At 40.7% G+C, this 12,015-nt stretch overlaps 1 protein-coding gene across 1 annotated transcript in view; it reads left to right on the forward strand.

Moving 5' to 3' along the window:
- Positions 1–1,652: 1,652 nt before the first annotated feature.
- The window catches only part of LOC115782681 (paired box protein Pax-7-like), a 114,483-nt gene continuing 104,120 nt past the window's right edge, over positions 1,653–12,015 (forward strand). Inside the window, exons 1-4 of the mRNA XM_030733014.1 lie at positions 1,653–1,788; positions 2,480–2,715; positions 2,924–3,053; positions 3,377–3,505. Coding sequence (XP_030588874.1) covers positions 1,704–1,788; positions 2,480–2,715; positions 2,924–3,053; positions 3,377–3,505 — 580 coding nt within the window. The 5' untranslated portion in view covers positions 1,653–1,703. The remainder of the gene's footprint in view (positions 1,789–2,479; positions 2,716–2,923; positions 3,054–3,376; positions 3,506–12,015) is intronic.

Consider the following 12,015-nt stretch of genomic DNA (forward strand, 5'->3'; position numbering starts at 1 on the left):
ATGCATGTATATATATTTTCTTTATAATATTGTTACTTATATTTATTCTTCTTTAAATTACTTGATTATCATAACTATTACATGGGCAACACTGGGACCCAAGGACAGATTTTCATTCCACTGCATGCAAATGTGATGCGAATGACAATAACGAATCCTTGAAAAGTCAAACTAGAATCCATGCTTGAAGAAATGTTAAACTTTATTAAAGATCTGTATGTGCTGTGAGGTGTTTCATCTGTTTAGCAGGTCTAAATACTTCCTGAACACGTGCTTCACTTCATTCTTATTCTCATCATGAACATAAAGAACACTGAGCCCTTCTTTCTGTGTTCATGATGTTTTTACACTGATTCATTCATGTGATTCTTTTGTTTACATTTTCAAGCATCACAACATGTGACAAATGAATTGTGAAATAAATACAGATCCACTATAAATGAATAATTTATACAAACACTATCAGCTCTAGTTTAAATAGTTGTCATCCTCTTCGATTTGCCAAATTCAGATCTGGACTTGTGTAGTACAGTACATCCCTGTGAATGCAGCTCATGTACTGCTGCACTCTAAATACACACATTTATCAAATGATTTTCTCTCAGTATATTTACCAGAACATGACATATCAAAATGACTTTTAGGGCTCTTAGAAATGATCTATCACATACACTTTCCCAAGTATGGGGTAAATAAAGTATTTCTTTTCTTTGTCTTATAATCTCTTCTGACATTAAGCTCACTGTGTACATTTGAAATATTTTATTTCTTTGAATTTTATGAGCTGTATTAAGCTGTGCACGTTTCTGAACTGCTTTTCCGGGGTTTGCATTATCATTCAGGGGACAGAGAACTGAACATGTTGGAAGTGCTTATTTGTCAAACTTTTAGAAAGACAAACGAGCCAAAGAAAATATTTTTTAATCACAGAGAGTAACAGTGTAAAATGTTGCTGATTGGATGGTGCTGTGTATGATCAGACCTGTGCGCTTCCGTCTCTGCTTTCAGGCGTTTTTGTTGCCAGCTGTGAATAAAAGGAAAGCTTACAGCAGCATTCTGACTCCGACCAGCAGCCTGCAGCTGTTTGTCACAGGATGGCCGCACTGGCCTGGATTTGACAGGTGCTGGTGTTTGTGTCCATACAGTGTGACGTACAGGCGGCTGTGCGGGTGTGTAGGATGTGAAGTGTGTGTGTGTTAGAAGTTTGTTAAGGCCTGTATTTTCAGCTCGAGTGTATTGTGGGCTTCGTGTGTCTGTGCGTGCGTACGTACATCAGGATCCCTTCCTTCTCATTGGCCGCTGAAACTTATTGGAGCCTTTTTTTCTCTCAAATAAGAGAAGCTCCAAGAACCTATTGGTGCTTCCGAAAAATCACCCATGCTCGAGCCCGCCTGGTCCAGACTTCTCCGGGAGAAAAGAAACTGATGCCAGACACATAACAACTGTACTGCGAACACATCACCTCTGTCAGGGCTCCGCTCCAAAAACAGCTGTTTGCCTGGATGCTGTGTGGCTCACATATTAATAACCAGCCACCGTTTTTGTTTGTTTGATTGTTTTTTTGCTCACCACGCACCGGATCCGCCAGACCAACAAGTCAACACTTGAACCGGACATCTAGAAACGTGTCCATCTTTTCTTTTCTTTTCTTTTCTTTTCTTTTCTTTTCTTTTCTTTTCTTTTCTTTTCTTTTCCATGGTACAATGTCGTCTTTGCCAGGAACGGTACCGCGAATGATGCGCCCGGCTCCCGGACAGAATTATCCCCGCACCGGATTCCCTCTGGAAGGTAGGGGCAGGAGCTCCGCAGATGCGGCTCCATAGCAGCCGCTGAGCAGCCTTTTAGACTCGTTAGATTTTATGAGGAGGCTAAAAACTTAGTTTGAAGTTTAGTTTGAAGATGAAAATATCCTGAACTAAACACGAAAGGCACGTTTAAAGAAAACTGTAGGCTCAACTTTTCTTCTGGAAGGACTGGCATTGAAAACAAATGCATGAGTATACATAAGTGGCTTACAAAAATGATATTATTCTTCTGCAAAACATTAAAGGTCCGAGGCACTAGTGCACGTCATCATCCCGTGATCACTTTGTGAACAAATTTAAAACGAGTTTAAATTCCAGGGAAACCCAAACAGTGTGCGCAGCACTTGCAGCGCGCCTGGAAATTCAAAGTGAATCCAAAAGGATCGCTCCGGTATTTGGACACCGTGATGCTGAATAATGACGCGTGAGAGAAAGTGGTCTTCACTTGCTTTCCTGTCCTTTGGGGAGTGTCAGCCTTTAATGGCAATCGAAAGAGATTTTTAAACAATTCAGGCGCTGTGCTCTGAGTGAACTCTGGGCCCGCATTCCGTTTGAATTATATGCAGGGATGGAAACGGCCTGTCTTTAACCGGGACGGTTTTCCGTTATCAGTTTGTGATTAAATGCCTGTGAAAAATCGCTCTGTACAGAATCTGGCCTTGTGTCGTTCACAGTGTCTACGCCTCTGGGCCAGGGACGGGTCAACCAGCTTGGGGGGGTCTTCATTAACGGCCGACCGTTGCCCAACCATATCCGACACAAGATAGTCGAGATGGCCCACCACGGGATCCGGCCCTGCGTCATTTCTCGACAGCTTCGGGTCTCCCACGGCTGCGTGTCCAAGATCCTCTGCCGCTACCAGGAGACCGGGTCCATCCGGCCCGGCGCGATCGGCGGCAGCAAGCCCCGGGTGAGAAAAACCACATAAAGGACTCTGTGAATGTCAGCAGGCTAAATAATGAATTGGGGACCTGTGAGTAAATGGTCTGTGGATTATCTACAGGCCCGTGATAGTTTCCATTTAATGCTGCTTTCTAAACATTAACATGAAGCGTTTCGGGCCCGCAGCCTGCTGCTCTCACTGACCTTGTTTCTGTGCGGCTCACGCTGCCCTGCAGCAGGTAGCCACGCCGGATGTAGAGAGAAGGATAGAGGAGTACAAGCGGGACAACCCCGGCATGTTCAGCTGGGAGATCCGAGATAAGCTGCTGAAGGACGGGGTGTGTGACAGAAGCACAGTCCCTTCAGGTGAGGCCTTCTCTGGTAAGCGCCATTTAATTTCATTTTTCACTCTCTCAGCTTTGTTCTGTTCTTTTAGAAATAAATCAAAACACAGTTTGAAATTAAGGAGGCCATCAGGAAAAGAAATGATAATATTAATAATAATAACAATGATAAAATTACTGCTTAAATAATAAAATAAATAATAAAATTACTGCCTATATAATTATGATAGAATTACATATATTATTATTATTATTATTATTATTACACAATAGTAATAATAATAATAATAATAATAACAATTATTATTATTATTATTTTTGCTGAAGCTGCCTTCATGTTCGCAGTGAGTTCGATCAGCCGTGTACTTCGAGCTCGGTTTGGAAAAAAGGATGAGGAGGATGAGTGCGAGAAAAAGGAAGAAGACGGAGAAAAGAAAACGAAGCACAGCATCGACGGCATCCTGGGAGACAAAGGTAGGCCGGAGGAGGGTCCGCTCCTGGACTGTTGGCGATCAACTGTCTGCTAATTAGCTCTAAACTGGCGTTTTGTCCTTTGGCTCTTCCTCCTTCAAGTTGCTCCTCCAGCTTAAATATTTATGACGGAGCGCTGGAGCGGCTCGGCTCCCGCCGCGCGGCTTAAACGCTCCCCTGAGAGCCGCTGAACAATGACAAAAGAGCCGGTCGATATCAATTACAGGCGCAGGAGCGGGGTGGGGGGCAACTTTCTGTGGACATCAAGTTCAGTCAGCAGTGTCCTCTGACCTGACAAAAGATGATATTCAGCCGACAAACACACAAACAGAAAATCACAACAAACAAACAAAATGAGCCAAAAATTGGCTTCACGTCGGAATTTATTCAATTAATAACATTTAAATTACAAACGGAGTTTTGATTTTAACGAAATGTGTTAAATATTGCTATTTTCGGTAGGCTTCACGATGACTGAGATTTTGCAGCCTGTTTGGTTCATTTTTTGCAGCTGAGCTGAGAGCAGTAAAATAAGCTCTGCTGTTTGTGCGCATTTTGACAGGATCAGCTGTCTGTTAATTAGACTTCAGGGCCGCAGGTCCCAGTGTTTCTGACCACTGCTTCCACCGGGGACAGTCTGTTTTTTCAAGTCTCCCCCTCTTCACATTCTTCAAAAGATCATCCCAGCGAGTGTCTCTGTGTCATCTGAGCCTGGCATTTCCTAATTTGAAGACTTAGCCTATTACAGCTGGTAATGAAACCGGTGTGTGTTGAATAGGCGTCTATGTTGGAGAGGGGTGTAATAGCTGGAAGGCATGGTAAGAAATATATTTATCCCCTATCAGCCCTCACTCTCAGTCCCGGGCACATGCGTTCTGTTGAAGGGCCTTAAAGCAGATTAAATTGAGCCTTTTATTTCTTTTCACTTTCATCTCTCAGTGGCTCACTTCATGGTGTGAAGCCTGCAGCAGAAATTCATGAGATTTTAAGGTTTCCTCTCCTGTTGTATTTTTTAAATATTATTTTTAATTAGTAATTTTTATTTTTGGTAACATGTTGTACGTATCTCAGCAGGAGCCAGAGTGGATTTTAGGCTAAACGAAATAGGTGTGAGTGTGTCGCTATGACTGAGACAAACTCAGTTTGATTTACCAGCTGCATTTATGTCACATGAGGTTTTATTATTTTTTTTAACATATGTGAGCAGCGATGCACAGCCAGAGACAAAGAGTCAGATCTGCATGAAAATGAGTCGGCCTGATTTGAGCTAACACACACACATAAAGGAAAATGCATTATAAATATTCCAATGGAATGATCCCGGGACATCCACTCTGGTCTGCATTTCCATCTCACATTTGCACATAACACGTGACGCCACATGTGTGTTATATCCAGCACGATGGAATTACCATTAATCTTATTTTCTGATAGGATCATTGTTAATATTTGCTAAAGGTAGATGTCAAAGTAATCGTCATGGTTCTGTAAATTTCTGTCATGCAGCACATTGTAGAGAGGACTGAACGGCCGGCTCTGTGTCGCCCTATTTTTTACAGGCAACTGAAATGCAGGGAGCTGGCTGTGCAGGCTTTACACTTTATAGCAGTATTTAATGTGCATGCTGTTTCCTAAAGATAGAAATAAGCGACATTAAAAAAAACTGTAAATTGTGGAGTCCGGCCTGGTTGAAAGAAAGAAGCAGACAGTGAGGATGCAGAGAGCACTTCAAACAAATACAGTGGAGGTGACGTGAAGCCGCTTTACACAGAGCACGGGCTGTGGGAAGCTGCAGCTATTAATAACAGTTTCCCCGGGCATTCGCACTTACTCTACTCCACCTTCACTTTCTCCCAGCTATTTTACCCGGGTTGAAATTGAGGGAGACCCAAATGTTGGCTGGAGATAACACAATCATCACAGCCGCGGTCCTGGGCTGTGCATCACTGCATTAAACTGGGATTAACCTCTCTGTTCTCCCCTGCTGTCATGCTCCTAAAATTCACATTTTCAGCGGCTGTGTTAAAAAAGGAACGAGGGCTGGAAGTCGGTGTGTAACAGGAATTGTATCAAGAGTAATGAGTAGTGAGTCATCATCATCGTTGTGTGTCACAGGCATAATGCTGTTCCCGTCTCCTTCACTGTGAGCATTCTGTCTTTAACCTGAGCTGAAATGAGCACTTTGAAGGCATCACACAAAACTGCAGATGTGCTTTATCTTATTTTGACTAAACAAATAATTGAAAATATTATAATCGTATAGGGAGTGTATTGATTTTTAAATTTCTCAACAACAAAAAAATCCCTTCATTGGGGGGATTCTAATATTTATCATCTTAGTTAATAAATCTAGACTACATCAAACATATACTTTACATTCATGCTGTAGACAAAATTATATTCAATTCTTCATAAATTTAATTCATAGTTCATGAATATAGTGTATGTATTACATTAAGGCCTTTTTAGGCTGATGAAAAAGGTCACACACAAATTCAATATAACCAAAAATCTTTGGGACCACTGATTTGTAGCCAGTGATAATTGAAAATAATAATTTAAAAAATCGCTCTCCACAAATATTCATAAACTGACATTTAGTAGTTTGTATTGATCTTTTAGCAAATCATTTTCCAAAGCAGTAACTTCGTGATGCTCCATGATCTTTGACTCGTACTCAGTGAGACGTTCCTCGAGGTTCAGGTTGGGAATGATTCTTCATACAGACGTGATCATGTCAGCAGATCTGAGTCATTTTGCTGGTGTGTGATTATTGATGCAGAGGTTTGACCTTTAGTCAGTCATTTTTTCCCCCTTTGGCTTCTGTCTTATAACTGTGGAATTTTACTCCCATACGACAAGGTGTAAATATAAAAAATGGCAAATATTTAAAGAAGCTCTTTTCACTTTAATGCTGACCTGAGACTGACCTGAGACTGATCTGAGACTGACCTGAGACTGACCTGAGACTGACCTGAGGCAGACCTGAGACTGACCCGAGGCAGACCTGAGACTGATCTGAGACTCACCTGAGGCTGACCCGAGGCTGACCTGAGGCTGACCTGTGACTGATCTGAGACTAATCTGTGACTGACCTGAGACTGATCTGAGACTGACCTGAGACTGACCTGAGACTGACCTGAGACTGACCCGAGGCAGACCTGAGACTGATCTGAGACTCACCTGAGGCTGACCTGAGGCTGACCTGAGACTGATCTGAGACTGATCTGTGACTGACCTGAGGCTGACCCGAGGCTGACCCGAGGCAGACCTGAGACTGACCTGAGGCTGACCTGAGGCTGACCTGATGTTTACAATAATTTGTAAAATGAATGTTCCAAATTGCAGTTGCTTGTGTTAAATATTCGTTCACGTAGGCCCAGCGCCCCCCATTCAGGCCTCTTTCCTGTCATGTGAAATGAAGAGAATCACAGTTGGATCAGGGACAGCATTAGATCCCTGTGGAGAAACTGGGTCACTGTGGAAGCACAGAGGAGCAGGATAAAGCACACTAATACAAGACATACATGGCAGAGGGAAAAAAGCCTTACTGTGTGAAAAAATATATCAACAACTGAATAATTTCATAATATAAAAGACAGACATGAGTAAATGAGTAAATGAATGTGTGACATTAAGGTGTGAGAGGACAGCAGGCTGCTATAAGCTCCTTTAACAGCTGAGATAAATGATGAAAGCAGTTTGTGTTGCCAGTTTTTGATAACATGGATCTTAAGTTTTCAGCATTTTTAAGCAGTAGAATCAAATTCCCAAATTATTGAACAGAGCAGCCTTTTTTTGCTGATCATGTCTTCATTTAGGTATATACAGGAATTTCTGCAGTGTAGAAAAATGCATTTCCATCCATGATATTGAACATTTATTGATCTTTTAAAAACAGCACACAGAACAGTTCGCGAGTCGCACATTCAAGAAAGAAAATTTCTCTTCTGATCTTTTTCTTTAGATGAAATGTAAATGTTACAGATGCAAAGATGACTGTTCCTCATGCAGTGAGTCACATGATTTGCTTGTTTAAACATGCCTTAAAAATATGTAACAGGATATTTAACAAGAATATTTTCCAATATTGAGATGGTAACAAAATCTCTTATGTTATATATAATCAGTCTAATGCTATGCATAACAGAAACCCAGACTTATCACACTCACTGAGGTAGATTTTTGCAGCTTGCTTTGAATGACTAAATGCATAATCACACCTCATTAATAATAACAGTAAAGTAATGATGATGATAATGTGGAGGGACCAAACTCAATGAAGAGTAGAAGGATCTACAGCTTCTACAAAACATCCAAGGAGAATATAGGGCATCTTCAGGGTCAGAGGTCAGCGTAGTATCAGCGAGTATTTTCTGAGTCACAGGTAAGAGTACTTTCTTTAAAATCCCACAGTTTATATAACGCACACACACACACACACACACACACACACACACTGGCAGGGAACCATATTATATGAAAAGAGAGCTGCACTGATTGCTGGCATGTTTGGTGTTAATGAAATAATCCTTAAATGCAACATATGAAACGTGCTAAAGGTTTACACCAAGAAAACATCACACTGTGATTGTTGTAATTAGTACTTAGAGAGTAGCTAATTGTATGATTTCTTTTTCTTTTCAACAACTATGAGTGTTTTTGTGGGCCTGACCTACTTGTTGACTTTCCTTTATAGCTGCGGAGCTCGGGACTTCTCAATGGTGTCTTTGAGAAAACAAATATATATAAAGGGGAGCTGCTGAACTGGGAGAGGGCTTTGAATAGGAGAATAGCAGCCCACTTCTTAGCCACGGAGTGTTTAGTAGCCATCCCTTAATCCTTCTTTCATTTTGCCGACAAATGCCAAGGATCTTGTCTGGAAACCCAATAGGAAGCTGATCAGCCAACAAAAGAGGAACGGTCCACAAAGAGCAAGCAGGCGAAACAGGCTGAGGGCAGTCAGAAGCCTCTGGCATCCCATTAACAACCCGTTTGTAAAGGATATACACAGGACAATGGCAAAGAGAGAAATTACAGCAAATGGCGCGAACAATATGGTAACGACACAGTAACGCTTTGGTTGGTCGGAGCTCTTGATGAGCTGATGCACCTCAGCTGTATAGCACAAGTTTCATTCTGAATATGTGTCACTCATCATTATTCTAGCAATCTACAGTTTTAAGAAGCCTTTAAATATATCTTTAAATGAGTGGAAACGCCTCATTGTCCCAAACACTAAATGTCAGGACACATTTGAGAAAAGTGAAACCATTCCAAACCATTCCAGGATCTGAAGATTTCACTTTTTTATTTTAAAAGATGCAAGAAAATTTGGATAGAAAACAACCTGAGGTTTAAGACGTGAGCTTGGTGTCATGTGCTTGATCGGTCTGTTAGCGGCCTCAGCCAGGATGTGGAAGGGAAACGTCGACTTAATTCCAGCTCATTTGGCTGCCCAGAAAAACGGTCTGCAGCCGCTCTGCAGCCCATTCAGAGAGTTTAGCTTCTGCAGTGCGCCTCGCTCACAGCCAGCTGCACGTCCAGAAACACTCTGCTGTCTTCCATCTGCAGTACAATTTATTTTGAAATTAAACTATCTCACAAATTAAAAGTGGATTTGATTGTCTGCATATTTTTATGTAGCCCACATGTTGAGTTGCATGATCTTAATGTCACTTCCTTTTCAATACAACAGCATATGATTCTTAAAAAAAGAGATGACAATGAGAGTTAGAAAAAAATGTTCACAATTCAAGCAAAATTGAATTTACATCTCAGGACAGGGAGCTAGAAATAATGAGGCCATGGTTCTCTTGGTTTATTGTAAGGCAAAATATATAATATGCAATAAAAATATTCTGTATAAAAATGCAAACATGTAAACTATTATTTTGTTACTGTCGTAGCTTTAGCACACTGCTAAGGCCCCTGGAAAACTAGGAAAAAAACACCCGAACCCGTAACTCCTTAGATATGATCCTGAGTGTTCGCACTGGAGCTGCGTTAGCTTGATGTTACGAAGAATAACCGTGAACAACCGATTATTCCAGAAAGAAAGCAATCGAAAAATGAAGCGCTCCTGAAAATCATCGTAGCAATGACATTCGTAAACTCTAAAATGTTTCAAATCTCTGCTGTGTGTCGCCCCATTAGAAAGCTTATCCATGGATCCTTGTTTTTCCATCAGTCCATGCAGGAAATCTCATTTAGTAAAAACTATCCAGTGACCTTAAATATGCAGAGATTACTGAGGCATAAAGGACTAACAGTTTTTTGGCTGTGGGGGAGTAAATATTTGCACTGCTGATAGGTATGAAAGTGGATTAATATCCATTTCTCTATCACTGCAATAAAAATAATTTGAGCCAGTCTTTGGTCATGGTGGGAACAGCGCGTTGTTCACACTGCTCTGCTGCACGGGATTCCTCGGATCAGTGAGTGGATCTGCTCCAGCTGAGAGGAATCTGCAAACTGAAGAGTTACGATTAGCACAGCAGGCAGTTCTCAGGAAGTGCTGCTCCTGCTTCAGTGCCGTTTATCATTTATTCTGTTTCACGGGAACAAACATAATCATCAGAAATTGGCCAACATTTGGGCCGACATGTGATGACTGTGAATGTCATAACAAAAGATTCACATTTTGAGGAAAATGAGATAAATATGAATGAGGGTAATACAGAGAAAGCTCATTTCTCTGAGTTTACTATTTTCTTATCTTTAGAGGAAAATCATGTAAGTCATTACCTACTTAATACGCACCTAATTACAGCACAATAAGCGCACAGGCTGCTGCCTATAGAGAACTTTCTAACTATAATGCGAACACTGATAGAGGCAGTGTCATGCAGACTGGAGGAGCAGGATGTTGGATCTATCATCTATCTATCTTCATGTTTTTAAAGGAAAAAAACTGTGATTTGAAGAATTAGATTTTGCCAAGAAAGTTTTGCATCTTTGCACGAGCAGCCGCAGACGAGCGTGCAGAAAACAACTTGTGTGTGTTGCGAGCTGCTAACAGGAGGAGAAGAAAGAAAAATGAACCTGTGCTGAAATGGACTGTTATTCTGTGCCTGCATCTACCATTGAAGGAGTTGATGAACTCCTCCAAGTTTATTAAAGAAAGGAAACAATATGAACCAAAGGCTCGAGGCAAGCAGCCTGACAGTTTATAAAGTGGCGGCCATTGTAGCCTGAAGGCAGATGCATGAATACCTCTGAATAGACTCCTTCAAAGTGATACGATTGAGCTAGACAACAGCAAAATGCTGAAAGGAAGGCTTCTCCACTGCGCTGCTGAGCTGATCGGCATTTCTAATGCTTCTGTTTGAATGAATCTGCAACTGCAGTGGGAGAGACCGCCGCTCTCTGTTATCAGGCTGGATTTTTACAGCAACTCCAAGCAGCAGGTATATCAGTGCTGTTATGGACCTGAACACATTTCTGGACTAATTGCAACATTTCCCAGTAATGACGTGTTTTCAAGTATTTAAACTTTTCTTTTGTGGATTTTAGAATGATTTTTTTGCCCCAAAATACATCAAATATTTCAGTTTATTGTGATTTTTTTTCTTTGTGAACATTTTTATTTAATTAATGTATTTATTTTACCATTTTTAGAGTTTTCTTTTGAAGTGAAAACAGTTTGAAAAAGGTTCAAACCTCAATGAAAACCACTAGTAACTGGCATTATAGGGAAAATGATACATGTAATATGTTCATAATATGCAATATGTTATAAATATATAAAGTAAAGTTTTGGGATCAAACATCTATATTTTTAGTTTGTTTACATGTACAAAACATTGTTTAAACCCAAAGATGAGACAGAAGAGTAAATCTGTTAGCTGGTGTTATTGATCATATTACTTCGATCAAAACTATTAATGGACGCGGTCCTCAGAAGCACCTGAAGAACCAGTGAACAGGAAAAGTTGGTAAAAAGACTCTGCTGCAAGCTGAGAGAAAATATAGAAAAAAAAATACAAATACATTTTTAAATGTATAAAAATGCATTTGGCTGCTTTAACAATGAAACCAAAGCAGCCAAAACTGCCCGGTAACAACAACCAGCCTAACTGTGAGTTTCTCGTTTCATCCACTGACAAACGAGTTAATCCCTCCAAAAACGAAATATTAGAAGAAGTTATTGATCAGTTAAAGTTTTGCACCTCTTTACCCGACCCCACCCCCACCAAACTGTTTGAATCTGTATTTCATTCTTTTACAAATCATTTAGTGAACATCAGCAGCAGCTCTCTGCAGGCAGCCATTTCCCCCATTTCTCTCAAACTTGTTTAAGAAAAATCACATAGATCCTCTGGTAATTAATAATTATGGATCTATTTCTAATCATTCATTCCTCAGCAGAAAAAAAAATGTTTTTTTTTTCAAACAACTGAATTCCTTTCTTCTCACAGTCTTTATGATAAGGACCAATCAGGGTTCAGATCACAGCACAGCAACAGCTCTGACTCAAGTCCTCAGTCCTGCTCATCTCACTGCTGCTTCCA

Source organism: Archocentrus centrarchus, chromosome 7, assembly GCF_007364275.1.
Source record: "Archocentrus centrarchus isolate MPI-CPG fArcCen1 chromosome 7, fArcCen1, whole genome shotgun sequence".
Taxonomy (NCBI): Eukaryota; Metazoa; Chordata; class Actinopteri; order Cichliformes; family Cichlidae; genus Archocentrus; species Archocentrus centrarchus.